At 46.2% G+C, this 19,455-nt stretch overlaps 1 protein-coding gene across 1 annotated transcript in view; it reads left to right on the top strand.

The window, feature by feature from the left end:
- Positions 1 to 1,695: 1,695 nt before the first annotated feature.
- The window catches only part of DBR1 (debranching RNA lariats 1), a 28,280-nt gene continuing 10,520 nt past the window's right edge, over positions 1,696 to 19,455 (top strand). Inside the window, exons 1-7 of the mRNA XM_045029373.1 lie at positions 1,696 to 1,957; positions 3,984 to 4,108; positions 10,745 to 10,825; positions 11,611 to 11,696; positions 14,412 to 14,636; positions 16,311 to 16,391; positions 19,072 to 19,217. Of these exons, the coding sequence (XP_044885308.1) occupies positions 1,761 to 1,957; positions 3,984 to 4,108; positions 10,745 to 10,825; positions 11,611 to 11,696; positions 14,412 to 14,636; positions 16,311 to 16,391; positions 19,072 to 19,217 (941 nt within the window). The 5' untranslated portion in view covers positions 1,696 to 1,760. The remainder of the gene's footprint in view (positions 1,958 to 3,983; positions 4,109 to 10,744; positions 10,826 to 11,610; positions 11,697 to 14,411; positions 14,637 to 16,310; positions 16,392 to 19,071; positions 19,218 to 19,455) is intronic.

The following is a 19,455-nucleotide window of genomic DNA, read 5'->3' as shown; positions in this document are numbered from 1 at the left end:
TCCCATGACCCCCTAAATTTACCACTCTAGGGACACAGAGTGGCAAGGAGGAGGAAGGAGTGGGCACAGAGGTGAAGGCACAGACCAGCAGCAGGAGATATGTGTGTGGTCAGAGCAATGGGTGTGATGGAGGGAATGTTGGAAGAGCTGGAGTGGTGTCGGAGCAGTGTGTGAGGTCTATGAGGAGCTGGAAGGAATATGTGGGTTGGAGCAGCAAGGAGGGGTGTGGGGCAGGGGCGGCTCCAGGCCCCAGCACGCCAAGCACGTGCTTGGGGTGGCACGCCGCGGGGGGCGCTCTGCCGGTCGGCGGGAGGGTGGCAGGCGGCTCCAGTGGACCTCCCGCAGGCGTGCCTGCGGAGGGTCTGCTGGTGCCGCGGCTCCGGTGGAGCATCCGCAGCCACGCCTGCGGGAAGTCAACCGGAGCCGCGGGACCAGCGGACCCTCCGCAGGCACGTCTGCGGGAGGTCCACCGGAGCCGCGGGACCAGCGAGCGGCAGAGCGTCCCCCGCGGCGTGCCACCGTGCTTGGGGCAGCGAAATGGCTAGAGCCGCCCCTGGTGTGGGGGGTGTTTGAAGAATACATTGGAGAATGGAGTGGAAAGGAGGGGATCAGAGCTGTGCAGTGAGGAATGTGTGGAGGCTTCATCTCTGTGCCAACCCCTCCTACATATTCATGTTCTCTCACTTCCCTTGGGATAGCATGTCCATTAACTTTGTGTTTCTTGGTTTTCAAAGGTTTAAATTGAGCCAGTCCAGGGCGCCATGGCAGCAGCCATCTACATTCTGGAAGGGCACAGGGCGCCAGTCACGGAATAACTTTAACTCTGTGTTAATAAAACATTCTGGGCATTTAATAGAGGTTAAGTTAGCTTTGCTAACAGCTAATGGAGTTTTTCTTTTAGCTCAACTGAGGGAGGTCTCTGCAGAAGAACCTTAATTCTGGCATTTCCTAACTTTAGAGTGTTTGACCTTGCAACCATAACAGTCTTTTAATGTAATATTTTATATGGAATATATTGTTTGCAAACTACGTGGAAAATAGTATCAGAGGGATAGCTGTGTTAGTCTGGATCTGTAAAAGCGGCAAAGAGTTCTGTGGCACCTTATAGACTAACAAACGTATTGGCGCATGAGCATTCATCCGACGAAGTGGGTATTCACCCACGAAAGCTCATGCTCCAGTATGTTTTTTAGTCTGTAAGGTGCCACAGAACTCTTTGCCTCTTTTACATGGAAAATGTAATGGATGAACGATGCTATATAAATGTCGTCCTTCTGGAAAATGGGGATATTGCTAATGGTTATTCAGAACTTGCTGAGTTCTGTGCTAATTGAAGAAAAAGGCTGACTGTCCGGTGAACTGTGTGCATTGAGCTGGACGGTTTCTGGTAGCTTCTGCCAACAGCTCCCACAGACCATAACGCCCTTGTGGGGCGCTATTACACACATGTACACGCAATGGACACATACACACGGCGGCCATTCACGTGACTGCACACTCCCAAACCCAAAGGCACCTGCACGCAGCAAGCCCACGTGCACACAGCATGCACGTGGCCAGGCACGCACGGAGGCCGGATTTTGCACTAAGCCCAGAGCGGCACGCGCACGCCCCGATTGTGTCCCGGGAGCGCGCAGGCCAGGCTCTGGCGCGAGCCGCAGCTCAGCCGCAGGGGAGGGGGCTGACGTGCAGGCGCGCTGGACGGCGTCCGGCGAGAGCTCGGGCGCCGGTGACGCATTAAGCAGGCGCCGCGCGGCGGGATGAAGGTGGCGGTGGCCGGCTGCTGCCATGGCGAGCTGGACAAGCTTTACGAGACGCTGGAGCTGCTGCAGCGGCGCAATAACGTGCGGATCGACCTGCTGCTGTGCTGCGGGGACTTCCAGGCCGTGCGCAACGAGGCGGACCTACGCTGCATGGCCGTGTCGGCCAAGTACCGCCACATGCAGACCTTCTACCGGTGAGCGCCGGGCCGGGCCGGGCCGCTCGCGCTGGAGTCCCGCGGCCTCCGCCGCCGCCGCCGCCAGATGCGCTACCGGGAACTTACAGCGGGGGCAGGATGCGCCCTCTGCCCAGACTCGCTGGGTAACTGGAGCTCGACCCGCCCTCCCCGCCGCCAACGGCCGCTGCCTCCAGGCCTGGGCCTCCCCCGTCTCCTCAGGGTCTCTACGCACTCCGCGGCCCTGCCGGATTCTGCAGAGATCGGGAGACGGCGGGGTCCCCCTGAAGTGAAACGCAGCCCGAAACTGAGCGTTGTCGTTTTTATATACAACTAAATAACAGTAGCTTTGTTTTCAGTAAAAAGACTGAGGCGTATGTGTGGCACCGTAAGACCTGCACAACTCATAAAGCGGCAAGGGCCATCTTACTCCAAAGAAAACAGCTGATGGCTGAACCCCCCCGGCTCCGCCGAACCTCCCCCAGCGCTGCTGAAACACCCACCCCCCAGCGCCACCCAGCCCCCCTGAAACACAACCACCCCAGTGCCCCCCCCAACGGAAACAAACCCTCCTTTCCCAGCCCCACCCATCCGAAATAGCGGTATTGAACCTTGGTAATATGTTATAGTGGGCCCCTAAGGCAGTATAATTAAGGTAAAAGAAAAATGTCTTTTTGCTAGAAGTAGAATAAGATCTTCCCCCCCCACTTTGTAATCAATTGCCCTGTTGAATGAATGAGGTGTGAATGAGGAAGGCCTGGAAGGCAGCACCTCTAGCCAGCTGCAACCCTTGGAGAGGGGATGGGAGCCAGACCAGATCAGTAGAACAGGTCAACCACCGACTCATAGCTCGTCTCCTAATCCCCCTCCCCTGCCCGGCTCACTTGCTCTCTGCCACTGCCTGCCTGTTCGCCTCCTCAGCCCCGCATGGCTCACCTGCCCCTCCCCCCGCCACTGCCCACCTGCTTGCCTCCTCAGCCCTCCTCCCCTGCTGCCAGCTCACCTGCCCCCCTGCCAGTGCCTGCCCACTCGCCTCCTCAGACTCCCACTTCCCCTGGCTCACCTGCCCCCCTGCTCGCCTTCTCAGCTCCTTTCTCCCCTGCTTGCATACTCATCGCCCGCCACTGCCTGCCCGCTCGCCTCCTCAGCCTCCCGCTCTCCTGGCCAGTGTTGAGCTGCCAAAATCTTAACAACCAGTTCTCTCCTCACCCCACAAGGGGGTCGTGGCCCGCCCCCCCTGAGACTCCTGCACCATCCAACCCCCCACGTTCCTTGACACCTCCCCCCGGGATCCTTGCCCTATCCACCCCCCTTCCCTGTCCCCTGACTACCCTCTGCCACCCCATCCAATTCCTCCTCTCATTCCTGATGGCCCCCCTGGAACTCCTGCCCCATCCAAACACCCCTTCTCCCTGTCCCCTGACTACCCCTGCTGCCCCATCCAACCCACCTCCCCCTTCCTGATGCGCCCCCCCCCCCAGAACCCTTGCCCCCATTCAACCATAAGCTTTTGTGGGCAAAAACCCACTTCATCGGATGCATGTAGTGGAAAATACAGTAGGAAGATATATACACGCACACACACACAGAGAACATGATAAAATGGGTGTTGCCATACCAACTCTAACAAGACTAATCAATTAAGGTGGGCTATTAGCAGGAGAAAAAAAACGTTTGTAGTGATAATCAGGATAGCCCATTTCAAACAGTTGACAAGAAGGTGTGAGTAACAGGGGAAAAATTAGCACAGGGAAATGGTTTTTACTTTGTGTAATGATCCATCCACTCCCAGTCTTTATTCAAGCCTAATTTAATGGTGTCCAGTTTGAACGAAACAGGTTGTGTGGCTGATGCTTTCTGAAGGCTACACATTGTCTGCTACTTTGGGACTGTAAAATAATGTCTATCTTTTACAAAAAACTTAAAAATCCAACATTTTTGCATGTAGACTTGTGTAGGCCCAATCTCTTCTGCTGCTTAAGCATGTAAACATCTTGAAATATCACTTGTGTATTGTTAAGATGTTGTTTTTCTGTTTCTGAAATAGGTATTATTCAGGAGAGAAGAAGGCTCCTGTTCTCACGATCTTTATTGGGGGTAATCATGAAGCCTCAAATCACTTGCAAGAACTGCCATATGGAGGATGGGTGGCACCAAACATATATTACCTTGGTATGGAATGTCACTTAATTCTTTGATTTTTACAGATTTATTGAATAAATATGGGCTTGAACTTCTAGGGGTTAAATATTGAGGTATTTTCTATAAACTCTTAGATTTCTGACTTGGTTGAGATGCATATTACTGTTTTGGATTTTGTTTTTGGAGTACTGGATATATATTATTGGGAGAACCTCAGGAGGATTCAGTTTTGCTTCAGATGTCAGTTGAAGATTAGCAGAATATAGTAAGATGTCTTTGGGTTATCTCGTGAGCCCGAGTCTTCGTTTTTAGTGACTTCAGTACTTCTGGGTTCTGTTTTTGGTTTCTTTCTGTATTCTCCAAGTGCCAGTGTTTAAATTATGCTGAGAATTTGCCAGTTTTTCTCTTTACCCTCCACCTCACCTTTTCTATCCAATCCTTTGATTTCAAATTGGCTCTGAAATTTCCTGTTGGATGACCTGCAAATGGATGGATTGCATCAAAGAAGATGGTAAGCAGGTGGACTTCAGTGCTGCCTTGTACAGACGAAGATGGCAATGCTTGCATGATGATCTGACAAGTTGATGGGATAAGGGGTAGATGACCAACTATCATATCAAACTCTCTCTGCAACTGAATTTAATCTTCCTTCTTAATTTCTTTACTCATGCTACATTCTCTCATCTCTGCTTATCTTTCCAATTTCCCAGGACCACAGTCTGAGTATTCTCTGACCTATTTTCTTACTTTGTTTCTTGGTGGTGGTTTCGCTCTAATATTGCCCAAACTAGCTTCTTTATTATCCTTACTACTCCTAACACCCTTCCCTGTGCCTTGGTCACTTTTTACAATTAATGTAACCCACCTTCGTCTGGTTCCCTCACTACTGTCCTGTTTCTGTTCAAGTCTATTTCCGTTCCAGTCAGTTGGACATGCCACTGCTAATGACCTTTCTCTCCTGCTCCTATCACTAAATTGGCCTTACTGCTTTCTGGATTAAGTTTAGGTTCTTTGCTTTTATCTACAAGATCTTATTTTGCATTAGAAAAGAGATGGCAAAGGGGGATGATACGATAAAGGTCTATAAAATCATGAATGATGTGGTGAAAGTAAATAAGGATGTGTTGTTTACACCTTTGCATAATAGAAGAATGGGAGGTCACCCAATGAAATGAACAGGTAGTAGACTTAAAAGAAACATAATTAAGTACTACTTCACACAATGCAGATTCAACCTGTGGAACTTATTGTGACCGGGTGGAGCCTGGGGCAGCCCTCACTGGAAATGTCAATGTCAGGTCAGGCTGCAAAAGGGAGAGCTTGCTGCCACTTCCCCCGCCCCCATTGGCCTGGAGCAGCGAACGGCGGAGATGTGATCTGCCGAACCTGCGGACGCGGCAGGTAAACAAACTGGCCGGCCAGCCAGGGTGCTTACCCTGGCGAACCGTGTGCCAAAGGTTGCCGATCCCTGCTCTAAAGGGTGAGAAGTATCAGGGGGTAGGTGTATTAGTCTGTATCCACAAAAACAAGGAGTCCGGTGGCACCTTAAAGACTAACAGATTTATTTGGGCATAAGATTTCGTGGGTAACAAACCTCACTACTTCACGTGCATGGAGTGAAAGTTACAGATGCAGGCATTATATAATGACACATGAAGAGAAGGGAGTACCTCACAAGTGGAGAACCAGTGTTGACAGGGCCAATTCAATCAGGGTGGATGTAGTCCTCTCCCAATAATAGATGAGGAAGTGTCAATTCCAGGAGAGGCGAAGCTGTTTTTAATGAGCCAGCCACTTCCAGTCCCTATTCAAGCCCAAATTAATGGTGTTAAATTTGCAAATGAATTTTAGTTCTGCTGTTTCTCTTTGAAGTCTGTTACTGAATTTTTTTTGTTCAAGAATAGTTGCTTTTAAATCTGTTATAGAATGTCCAGGAAGATTGAAGTGTTCACTTACTGGCTTTTGTATGTTACCATTCCTGATGTCCGATTTGTGTCCATTTCTTCTTTTATGTAGGGACTGTCTGGTTTGGCAAATGTACATGGCAGGAGGGCATTGCTGGCACATGATGGCATATATAACATTAGTAGACGTGCAGGTGAATGAGCCCTTGATGGTGTGCCTGATATGGTTGGGTCCTCTGATGGTGTCGCTAGAGTAGATATGGGGACAGTAGGCAATGAGGTTTGCTACAGGGATTGGTTACTGGGTTGGTGTTTCTGTGGTGTGGTGTGTAGTTGCTTCAGGTTGGGGGATTGTCTGTAAGCGAGGACTGGCCTGCCTTCCAAGGTCTGTGAGAGTAGGGATTGTTTTCCAGGATAGGTTGTAGATCGTTGGTAATGCGCTGGAGAGGTTTTAGCTGGGGGCTGTACGTGATGGCCAGTGGCGTTCTGTTGTTTTCCTTGTTGGGCCTGTCCTGTAGTAGGTGATTTCTCGGTACCCTTCTCGCTCTGTCAGTCTGTTTCCTGACTTCCCCAGGTAGGAACTGTAGTTTTAAGAAAGCTTGATAAAGATCTTGTAGGTGTTTGTCTCTTTTTCTGAGGGATTGGAGCAAATTCGGTTGTATCTTAGGGCTTGGCTGTAGACAATGGATCGTGTGATGTGTCCTGGATGGAAACTGGAGGCATGTAGGTAAGTATAGCGGTCAGCAGGTTTCCAGTATAGGGTGGTGTTTATGTGACCATCACTTATTTGCACTGTAGTGTCCAGGAAGTGAATCTCTTGCATGGACTGGTCAAGGCTGAGGTTGATGGTGGGGTGGAAATTGTTGAAATCCAGGTGGAATTCTTCAGGGGCCTCCTTTCTGTGCATCCATATGATGAAGATGTCATCAATGTAGTGCAAGTAGAGGAGGGGTACTAGGGGACGAGAGCTGAGGAAGCATTGTTCTAAGTCAGACATAAAAATGTTGGCATACTGTGGGGCCATGCGGGTACCCATAGCAGTGCCACTGACTCAAAGGTATAAGTTGTCCTCAGATCTGAAATGGTTGTGGGTGAGGACAAAGTCACAAAGCTCAGCCACCAGGCATGCTGTGACCTCATCAGGGATACTGTACCTGACAGCTTGTAGCCCAGGGGTGGGCAAACTTTTTGGCCTGAGGGCCACGTCGGTGTTGTGCATCTGTATGGAGGGCCTGGGTTAGAGGCACTCTTTCCCTCTGCAGCTTTCCTCACTGGTAAAATGCAGGTTACCCCTACACAAGCTTAGGAACACTTCCTTCTTGGGTTTCAGTCAAGTCCAGAACCACTCGGGGACAAATGAAATCTCCTCAACCATCATAGGCTGACGGGCACCTTCTGTCTGCTCCACAGACAAAGGACTTGGAAGTACATTCTGCTTCACTAGGCACACTGCTATTTGCAACAGACAAAGAATTGGAAACAGTTTTTTCTTCAACAGATAAACTATTGCTTTCTACAAACGGCTCATCATATTGAGTTACTTTAAGCAAATCACTTTTACTTTGTTCAGTCTCACTTTTATAAACTTCAGTTGCCAGCAATCCATCACCCACTAGAAATCTCTCCTTTCCTTCCTCACTTAGGGCTTCACACTGACCATCAACTCTAATTTTTTCTAAATAAATGTTTTCCTGAGCTTCTTTCTGTGCTTCATTTAACTCCAGATTCACTTCTGAGATATTAGACAGACATTCAGAAATTTCTTCACCATATAAACTGCTTTTCTGACCGGACAAACAGCTATTTTCCACAATCCCAAGGCTTGAGACACTGTCTTCCTTGTTATAGCATACCTGGTTAAACACATGCAACTGCTTTACAAATCTGCCTGTTACAGACAACATACAGAGGATTCACATTCATACTTTATCTGGGACTGGGTTATGACATTACCCTGACTAACATAGTTACCACATCATTATTAAATGACATACCAACATTCTTATAAACTGAACAGTCTCTATCTCCATCATTGCTGTAGAGAGGAGCTGAGATTCCAGGATAACATGGTACCTGCTGTTCTTTTATTATTTTGATTTGGAGTTTAAGTCTGGCAGCATCAGTCTCAGCTTGCAGCAGATCCATTCGCCTCCTGTGAGATATTTTCTCTCTCTCTCTCTCCAGCTTGCTTAGTTCTTTCCTCAGCTCGCCTGGCTCTCTCCGCAGTTTCTTTTTCCAGCTGGGCCAAGGCTTGCTTCTCTTGCATTCGAAGTTCTCCCATTTCTCCCTCATGCTGAAGACGCTGACTCTCGGGGCTTGCCGTTTTGATTGTGGATCACTCATTGTGACTAACCTTAACCTTTGACACTCAGTTTTAAATTTCAAATTTTGAATAGCATGGGGTTCTGATCCAAAACCCAAATGATTCGGTTCTGTGTTAACTACACCAATGTGACCTGTGGTGCCTGGGGCAGGCCTCACTGGAAATGCTAAGGTCAAGGCAGGCTGCAAAAGGGAGAGCAAATACCCACCAGTCTGTGAGTAACACTGAAGTTAAAATCCCCAACCAGTCACAAACTGTGCTTCTGATTCCCCACACTGGTTATCAAGAAGCAAAAAAGAAACACACAGCCACCTTTATTGCATTTCAATTCTCTGGCTCCCAGTCCACACCTAGGTCCAGTACTGTGAGAACTGTTTTTGAAAACAAAACTGCTCACATATACAAAATGTTCTTCTGACCCCAAAGGGTCAGCCACATTACCAGGTCAGTATAAGTTTGGATCTTACCCAAAATACTACGCTGCCAGCCAATCCTTCAGTGTTTAAAACTAAAGGTTTATAATAAAGGGGAGAAAAAAACCCACTTGGCTAAACAACATCCCCTGGCAACAAAACTATAATGGGGTTCAAAAGAGAATTAGATAAGACCATGGAGGATAGGTCCACCAATGGCTGTTAGCCAAGATGGTCACTCACACAACCCCATGCTCTGGGTGTCCCTAAGCCTCTGACTGCCAGAAGCTGGGACTGGACAACAGGGGATAGATCACTTGATGATTGTTCTGTTCTCTTAATTTCCTCTGAAGCAGTGGTCTCGAACCTTTTTACACACAAGATCACTTTTTGAATTTAAGATCAACCCAGGATCTACCCTGCCCCTTCCCCAAGGCCCTGCCCTACTGACTCCATTCCCCCCCACCCCCCATTGCTTGCTCTCCCACACCCTCACTCACTTTCACTGGGATGGGACAGGGAGTTGGGGTGCCGGAGGGGGTGCAGGCTGGGGCCAAGGGGTTCAGAGTGGGGTAGGGCTCCAGGCTGAGCCTGTGGCAGGGGGTTGGCATGCAGGAGGGAGTGAGCGGTTCAAGCTCTAGGAGGGAGTTTGGGTGCAGGAGGGGGCTCCAGGCTGGGGCAGGGGGTTGGGGTACGGGAGGGGGTGAGGGATGCAAGCTCTGGGATGGAGTTTGGGTGCAGGCTCTGGGCTGGGGTAGGGGGTTGGGGTGCAGGAGGGATGTGAAGTGTAGGCTCTGTCTGGGAGGTGCTTACCACAGGTGGCTCCCGGTTGGCGGTGCAGTAGGGCTAAGGCAGGCTCCTGCCTGCCCTGGCCCCACGCCGCTCTCAGAAGTGGCTGTCATGTCTCTGTGGTCTGAGGGGGGTGGGGGAGAAGGCAGCTCCATGCACTGCTGCTGCCCCCACCCCCAGTGCTGACTCTGCAGCTCCCATTGGCCAGGAACTGCGGCCAATGGGAGCTGCAGGGGTGGCATGTGTGGACATCTGCTGCTCTCCCTTCTCTCCCCTCCCCCCCCCCCCCGGGGGCAGCAAGCGCCGCCCCCGCAGCTCCCATTGACCGCAGTTCCCGGCTGACAGGAGCTGCGGTGTTGGCGCTGGGAGAGGGGGCAGCATGCGGAGCCACCTGCCCCCCCAGGTCCGCAGAGACATGCCAGCTGCTTCTGGGAGTGGTTGGGGACCAGGGCAGGCAGGGAGCCTGCCTTAGACGTGCCGCGCCACCGGACTTTTAGTGGCTGGAGATCACGATTGACTGGCAGAGGCTCCAGGCTTGACTAGTCAATCGCAATCGACTGGTTGGTGACCACTGCTCTGAAGCATCTGGCACTGGCCACTGTTGGAAGACAGGATGCTGGGCTTGATGGTCTAAGTATGGCTGTTCTTATAATTCTCCCCCTCCTAAATTTCATCTTACTTCTAAAATATTTCCCTTTACTGCTCCCTTCTTTTCATCTTACTTTTTTTTTGGTCGTCTTTCATGCTCTGTGTGACTGAAAGTCTCCATGTTTGCTTCTGCCAAGTATTTCTTATCCTTCAAATTTCTCTTTAAAAATCTTCAATCAGTCCTTGCTTTTCACCTTCAGTTATCCCCAAATGACTGACTTGCCTTGTGCTTTTATTTTTGTCAGTCTTAAATTGTAAGACTTAGTTTTATTTTATTTGTAAAGAATCATGAAAATGTGTGCTGCTGCTATGTGAAAGACTTCAATTGTTTTGGGAGGTTAGAAATACAAAAATTGCTTTCTACAATAATAGGTTTTGTCTGGGATTGGAAGTAATGCAGAGGCAAGTGAACATTTTCTACAATGTAACTCATTTGAACCATAGTTCTGATTGAGTTATTTTATCTGAACCAATTCTTTTGTACCTAATGCACATTGTGTTAAAGTTGAACAGACTAGATTACAATTCCTGAAAGCTCCCTGTTTTCCTGATATGCAGAGAATTTTATTTTAATCTCTTGTCATTCTAGGTTATGCAGGCGTAGTAAAATATCGTGGTGTAAGAATTGGTGGAATTTCTGGCATTTTCAAATCTCATGATTACAAAAAAGGTAATTTATGTAACGTTGACTTTTTATTAACATATACATTCAGAAACATCTTGCAATTAATAAAAAGAGCATGGAATTTTAGGTGTTCTATTTATAGTGTGTGTTGGAGAATTTAGAAGTTCTCCAAAGTTGCCTGTGAACAGATTCCCACAGTTGAGTCCATGTGTTTGTGTGCAGACTCTTTAAGCTGAAAACAGCCATTGACACCAGCAAAGGTGTCTTACATCTGGAGCACCTACGCTTGCTCATAATACTTTGGCAGTCAGTTGCCAAGCATGATCAGAAAAAGAGCTTCCAGTGGATGTACAAGTCTTTGTAGCAATCATCCTAATGCTAATCATCCTAATGCTTCTTCGGCAGGATTCTTTAGTTAATAGTTTTATCTATAAAACTGATTATGTAAGTTGGCGTTTTGTATACAAATATCAAGGGACTGACTCAACTTGAATTTCAGAGCTTCAAAGTCTCAAGGCTTTATTCCCCCACTTATGCTCTGAACACCCCAAGACAGGCTCACTCCTTGCAATTTAATTCCCCTTGCTCCCTCTAGGAACCCATTGTTTCATGTTCTCTCTGTCTGTCTGTCTGTCTGTCTGTCTTCCTACTGTATTTTCCACTACATGCACCTGATGAAGTGGGCTGTAGCCCACGAAAGCTTATGCTCAAATAAATTTGTTAGTCTCTAAGGTGCCACAAGTACTCCTGTTCTTTTTGTGGATACAGACTAACATGGCTGCTACTCTGAAACCAATCTCGTGTGACCAGTTTTTCTTGGTATGTTTCAGGTCATTTTGAGTGTCCTCCATACAATCAGCAGACTGTAAGAAGTGCGTACCATGTGAGGAATATTGAAGTCTTCAAACTCAAACAGGTGGGGAGAAAAGTTTTTTGTTTTTTTTTTTAAAGAGGGTAGATAATACTGTATGAGATTAGGCTAATCTAGAGATGAGCATGTTGGTGATCTGAATTTACATTATCTGTTTCCATTGACACAATCAAAGTTTGCTTCTGCTATTCGCAATAGAAGGGTAATTCTACAGGCCTTGTCACTAGTCTCTGCATTGTCTCAAGACTGCCTTCTTCAGTTGATAAAGAAACACATCACACAGGTCTCACACACAGCATGATGCAAATCCTTAATTACATCCTCTGCAATATCAGGAAATATTCAAGGGGACTTACACTGCACACTTAACCCGTGCACGTTATTGGGAAAGCTGGAGGCTGTAGCTAAGGTTTTATTTTGGCATCTGAGGGAAACTAGTGGGTTTCAGTTGGAAACTGAAGGACGTTTCCTGTCTAGCACTGTTAGCAGAGATGTACTGTGTTGGGATTGGGGTATAGTTAAAAGGTGTGGCATCGACTAGCCCTTTGTGTGGGAGGAGGGGAATGCTACTTAATCAGCCTTAATTCCTTGCAAATAAAACTCAGGAATTTCCTGAGTATTTAATTCAGTGTGTTTTGGGAGAAGGCCTGGAAGGGGGAGCAGGGATACCTGCCTCAACTTCCCTGTGGTGTGTGAGGATATGGCAGGAGCAAAGATGTCTGTGGGTGGGGTGGAAGAAGGACCTTCATGGCTCTCTTTAGTCTCCCTCACTCCAGCACAAGGGTTACCTGTATTCTTGGGCAGGGCGACCTCTCAAGTGCCATATCTGCTCTTCCAGGCTGCTATGGTTCCTCAAATGGGAGGAGCCTCTGTTAAAGCTACAGCGCTTCAGCAGACGCTAGTGAGCTCTCAGCACTGGAACTTGTAGCTTCTCTCCCCTGCAAACCCTAGAAGTTTCTTCCTGACTAAGACAAGGTTTCAGTTTCCTGTCCATATAGTATAGGGAGCAGTCAGCTTCCCGGAAGGAAATGCAGAGTTAAGGTGACATTTCCCATGTAACTTTAACTCTGCTTCCTTTGATCCCTACCCTAAGGAGTGACTGAATGAGATCGCAGTACTGTCCTTCCCTCAGCCTTTTTGTGAAGTGGGATCTCTGCAAACCAGCAGCGAATACTCCCCAGAATAGTCATGCTGCATGGAGCACAATGAGTTTGTTGGCCTGTGTGAATAGGAGTGTTGCATTGGAGTTGTGCTGGGTACAGAGAATGGCATTCTTGGTTAGGGAAGGTAAGGTACTGTCGTTCTCAATACCTACTGCCATCCCTTCAGAGACCGTTAACGTGGTGTGGGAAGCGTCACTATAACTTTGCATTTCATGATTTTCCAGCACTGAGGGAGGTCCCCATCACTCCCCAAAAGACCTCTCTCTGACTCCTGGAAGGTAAAAGGAATACTTTTTCCTCTGTTCCCATTCAGAGACTGCTGATGGCTCTGATGGGGGAGGATGGTCCCTCCTAACCTAGGAATCCGTTGGCACCTTAAAGACTAACAGATTTATTTGGGCATTTCACTCCATGCATTTGAAGAAGTGGGTTTTTTACCCATGAAAGCTTATGCCCAAATAAATCTGTTAGTCTTTAAGGTGCCACCGGATTCCTCATTGTTTTTGTGGATACAGATTAACACGGCTACCCCTCTGATACTTGACCTCCTAACCTAATCCTCCTGTAGCCACTTGGAGGCCTGGTCTACATTTAAAACTTATATTAGCATGGCTATGTTGATCAGAGATATTTAAAAAAAACAAAAAAAACCCAAACCAAAACACAACCTTAGCTATATAGCTATGCTGACAAAAGCCCCAGTGTAAACAGTTATGCAGACAGAAGAGGACTTCTGTCGGCATAGTTAATGTCCTAGGAGGTCATGTTACTATACTGACAGAACTTCTTATTTCAGCACTAGGGGACTATACCAAGGTAGTTGTGCCAACATAGGCTCTGTAGCGTAGATGTAGCCAGAATGAACGAGTGACTGCTTCTGCTGCAGCTCAGAACTTTCCCAAGTTGCAAAAGAATGAAACTGACCTACTGCAGTTTCACTGCTGCACTATAGAAAATCTCTGAGCATGGCGCTAGAAAAATCACAGGCTTGGAGATGTAAAAATTATTATGGAGTTTTAAAAGAGCTATTGAAGTGCCTTTAGGCAGGGGATAGCTAAAATACTTCCAGAAAATAGCATAGATGGGGATTGAGAGTAACACAGGGAATCTCACCCATGCTTAAGTAGCTTGCTAGCTCAGAAGATAATGTATGCCAATAGAATACAACTAACTTATGTTTGTAATAACTAGAATTAAAGTATAGTGATACTTTCTTCCAACGTTTTCTATTGTGTGAATTTGCTTTGTATATAGCACTTATTATATGGCTATAATTTTAGAAATTCTTATGGCCTTATAACCGCTTGACATTTGCCTCTGAGGAGAGATATCAAAATGATACTGTGCACTAAAGGCTGGCTTACCGGTCCCAAGGAAAGCAAGAAAGTGGCACACAAACCATAGAGTTTAGAGAACGCAAGATCAAACTCAATGGCACTCTGGAAGATTGCATCCAGTAGTATAACCTCAGTGTTTAGAAAGTAAGACTGTCAGTCAAAATCCACTCTGGTCAGACAAAAAGAATCAAGTATGCTCTCCCTTCATTGGTATTCATTCAAGTGCTGTTCTTTTCCTATGTTTATTTTTTGCTTTATAGCTAAAGCATCCTATGGATATATTTATGTCACATGATTGGCCAAGAAGTATATATCACTATGGAAACAAGAAACAGCTTCTTAAAATGAAATCTTTTTTCCGCCAAGAAGTGGAAAACAATACATTGGGAAGCCCTGCTGCTTCAGAGCTTCTGCAGCACTTTCAACCCACGTATTGGTTCTCAGCACATCTTCATGTAAAATTTGCAGCTTTAATGCAACACCAGGTAACAAATAAACAAAAGCATGTCATGTGTATATCTCAGGTTTCTAATGCCAGTAGCCAGATCCACACGAGCACTTTTCTCTTTGTAAAAACTTATTTGCTTTTCTTTTATAAATGTATTTTCATATCGCTTATAGAAAGAACTCCTACCTATATTAAGTAACTATTAATTCACCCTAATAATCAAAGGTTTAACATAATCTAAAGAGTCTTAACTCATGAAGACAGAGAATGTTATAACTTATTCTGTTTATAAGACATAAGATATTTTTGAAGCTATTTGTAGAACTATTACTTTGTTTTGAAAAAGATTGGCTTAAAACTATAAATTACTCTGCCCTGATGGTCACTAAACAAGTTGAGTTGCTGAACTAGAAAATTATATTTAATTTTAAAAATAGACAGCTGGGTTTTTCACTTTGTGAAGGAGATAGTCTGTAAATATAGTGAAAGGAGGGCTTAGAGCAATGCAGGGAAGATACTCGTCTCAAATAACCAGGTATTCTTTTTGATGCCTGAGATATGGCAAGGGTCAGAGCAGACAGGGAGAGTTCATGAGTAGCCCAGACAAAGCCAGAAAACCTGCTAGGTTTAAACCTGTTGATTTATTTACTAGTTTCTTGTCAACCAGAGTAATGCAAACTAGGGGTAGGTCCATACTTACCCGCCGGGTCGACGCGGAGAGTTTGACTTCTCGGAGTTCAAACTATCGCGTCTAATCTAGACGCGATAGTTCGAACTCTGAACGCGCTCCCATCGACTCCGGAACTCCTCCACCGCGAACGGCGGTGGCGGAGTCGACGGGGGAGCCGCGGAGTTCGATCCCGCGGCGTCTGGACAGGTAGGCAATTCAAACTAAGGTAGTTCGACTTCAGCTACACTATTCGCATAGCTGAAGTCGTGTACCTTAGTTCGACCCCCCCCTCCGCCCCCGTAGTGTAGACCAGGCCTAGGAAAGTCATTGGCTACATTCTCTTTGTGCTCCTTAACAGTTGGTAAACTTCAAACAGTATAAAAATCACAAACAGTTGACAGCTCTTGTGTCTCTAGAGCTTCCTGTCTTGGCAAATCTCTTTCTCTCCCTTATGAGAATAGCCCCTTCCGAGGTTCTGAGTCTGTGGCCTAGTCTACACTAGCAATGTAAGTCAATCTGTTATGCTACATAAGTTTTATGTAACTAAGTCAATGTAATTTACATTGACTTAACGCTATGTTGACAGGAGATGCTCTCCTGTTGACATAGCTTCTGTGTCTCATTAAAATGGATTAATTAAGTAGACAGGAGAAAGCTCTCCTGTTGACTTATTTCTTCTTCACTAGACCTGTTAAATCGATGCATCCATCACAGCAGCAGGCAGTGGGCAATTTAGTCCGTAGCGTAGACAAGGTTTGTGTGCTTGATTAAACCTGATTGCTTTAGCTGAAGGAGACTCATGTCTCCCCCCTCCAGTGTTGTTGCTGTCATCTACTCCAGTTTCCTCTGACTTCAGCTCAAGCTCTCCCTCTTTGTACCACAGTCCTCCCTTTTTATCTCCAGGAACTTTAGAATATTCAGTTTTAATAGAAAATGTTTAAATTCTGCCCTGGAATCTCCATGTATAATTTGGTTATTAGAAAGGTCATATTTCAGGGAATCTTCAGCATTGCCAGTAATGGTTTCATTCCTGTTTCCTAGGCAAACATTGAAGGACAGCTGCCAAAAGCAACAAAATTTTTGGCTCTGGATAAATGTCTGCCACACAGAGACTTCCTGCAGGTAAGACCACTGTAAGTGGTCATCTACTACCATTTAGTACTTTATACATCTGGGCTAGGGAGTTCACAGTTCAGCAGGAAGCTGAAGAATGATTCTTCCATCCCCAGAGAATTAAATCTCTCAGTTGCTGCTCATATATGGGAAGAGGACTTAAGGGGGTAGTGGAAAATTAAGAGGATCCTCTCTTGATCTGCACAGAGGAATAGGAGATCATAAGAATCCCTCCATATGCCCCTGTACAAACTGCCAGGACTTTGTAGCAGGATACAGGAATGAGGGGCACTGTGTATTTACTTATTACTACTATAGAGCATGAGGATGGGGGAATATGTGGAGCTTTTGCTCCGACCCCTCAACGTGCTGACCAGTGGAGCGTGTGTAGTGGTAATTTGTTGCTGGTGTAGATCAGAATTAAATTACTTTTCTCTCCCACCCCTCTTCTTGAAGCAAGTAGGGGTTGTGGAGGGAATTGTGATGTATTGTTACTTAATACCTCTTTCCTGGGAAGGTGCAACAATGGACCCCACCTCACTATGGGCTGTGTCCTGGTGCCACTGTCTAGCCACATGTATTCTTCTGTCTTTGGAGGCAGTAGCTAAGTAACTGAAGGCCCCTGTAAAATGCCTGAAACGTAAGCCTAAGGGAGATAAAAAGGGAAAAAGACAAGATCCTCCATTTGAGGAAAGTGAACTTCCTGAGTCTGTCCTGGTGAGGGAGAGCCCCTAAACAGGCTTTTTTCTCCCCACTTATTTCATGATACTGTGATCAGGTGATTGTGGGATGAGAATTTGACCAGGGTAGGGTGGAAAAGTAGCTGGTGATCCAATGCATAACCCCTTAAGGACAATTATTTGGTATGAAATTCCAGAGAAATCCTAAAAGACAATCCAATCCAGACATCTTATTGAATTCAATATCTCACAGTACCCAAAAGAGGACTTTTTCCTACTATCTGTAGTGGACTTTTTAGAATTTGAATTGCTCTAGGGCCTAAAGGCCCTACCTGGCATTGGGATTGCATTGCGCTGGGCGCTGTATAAATGGAAAAGAAAATGGTCCCTGCCCCAAAATACAAGACAAACTGATACAGACAATCAACAAAATTAAGCTTGCCAGAAGTACAGTACAATTTCTTCCCAGTTTCTCCTTCACATAAGAACCCCCTCTTCTGTGTACTACTGCCAGTCAAACTTCCTCAATCCCTGCTCAGCCAGAGTATCCTCCTCCATCTCATCCTGCCCCATTGGGAAACTTAGCCCCATTCTGGGAAAGACACACAAACAAAAAACTGACTCAAGCTGCCAAATATCTGAAAGTGGTGGATCTCAGCCACTTCCTGAACTTGTAGTGGGGGCTGAATCCCATGCTTGTTTCTAGGGGAGGTGGAAAGTGGCTTACCTGACCCAGGCCTGCTGCACCCACAGCCCTGAATCTGCCACTGGTTCATGGACATGTCCCCTTCCTTCAGCGGGGTGAGATGCTTTAATCAAGAGGATAGTTATTCCATCTTTGGCAGAAGCTTCAGCAGTTGCTATGCAAATACTGTCACATCAACCTGTTTTACTGGGGTAATAGCAGCAGGATTGAGGTATGTCAGGGACTGGAGAATTAAGTTGGTACTGAAGAAAGTGTTCCCTGGCAGATGCATCACGAGGCACTCTGCATTAGAAGTAATTGATTAATTCTCAAAGACTTGGCTTCCTACAAACAGGGCCAAGTGGGTTTTCAGCGGTCTACAAGAGTGCCTTTTTGTAGTCTGGAGTTTTGAACTTGATTAAAACCAGAGACATAGTCTGGTTCAGAGATGGGAGGTAGAACACTGGGGTTCCTGGCTGTTAGTCCACTAGATTATTGTGTCTCTCCAGCTAATGAGCTTTACCTTTTGTGGCAAGAAGCCACACAGACTGCTCAGTACATGCACTGCTTTACAACCAGATATCAAGACCATTGCCCAAGGTCAATCCTACAGGTAACTGTAAGGAAGACTATTAATGACTAGTACTAGTATAGAGAAAAATCAGTGACTAATACAACACCAGTGATCAGTTCTGTGTTTTCAAGGCTATCTTCAAAAGGCCTAGGATCTCTTTCAGAATCCTTTAAAACAGGGGATGTTCTTTACCCTATGAATCCCCTTCTTGGGCTGAAAGAGAAAAGCAGCTCTGATCATATTTTGCCAAACATTATAGGTTGGATAGTTCTATAAATGCAGTTCGTGGGAGATGCAACTGTTCTTTCCCCACTGCCTTCCTTTTTTTGAAGGAAGGGTTAAACAAACCAGTTCGGGATTGGTGGAAACAAATGGATTAAAAAGTAACTTCTGCTTGTTAGTCTGTATCTCAGATGCACCCACCTGGGCAGATTCTTGAATATATTGCCCACAAACTGTTTTCAACTTTTAACTTTAAAAATAAAGTCAAGCACTCAAAAGTTAGGAAATGCTAGAATTCATGTTGCCTGTGCAGCCTTAATTCAGCCTCCTTGTGCATATGCGTTACGATAGTCTCTAATTACATGATCACATACTACTATTTTCACAGAACCTCTGCCTTATTCAGTGGGCAGTTATACTGAGCTTTTAATTAAGAACTGATTGTCTGAAGATAATGCTTAAAGATAGAATGATATCTTCCTGTCAGGTTGAATTAAATGTCTCATTTGTCAATATTGTTTTTCTCAGGTAATAGATATAGACCATGACCCCAACGCATCTGATTCTCTGGAATATGACATTGAATGGCTTGCTGTTCTCAAGGCTACTAACAATCTTATTAATGTGACTTCAAACGCATGGAACATGCCTGAAAACAATGGCCTCCATGCAAAGTAAGTAAAATGAGTATTGGGTTTAGGCTTTCTTTATGTTGAAAATATGCATATACTTTTGAAAAGGGAGATTTGGGATATTAGAGATAGGGTGGGTGAGGTAATATCTTTTAATTGGGGGCCTGGGGTGCACAGACAGTGCATAGTGTAGCATTCTCGTCCTGCAGCCAGGCCCCCATCTTTTGTAGCATCTGGTTATTTGTTGCGTGCCATGCCAGATGGGCCCACAGAGCCACAT

The sequence above is a fragment of the Mauremys mutica genome, chromosome 9, assembly GCF_020497125.1.
Source record: "Mauremys mutica isolate MM-2020 ecotype Southern chromosome 9, ASM2049712v1, whole genome shotgun sequence".
Taxonomy (NCBI): Eukaryota; Metazoa; Chordata; order Testudines; family Geoemydidae; genus Mauremys; species Mauremys mutica.
This window is presented reverse-complemented; position numbering and strand designations above follow the sequence as displayed.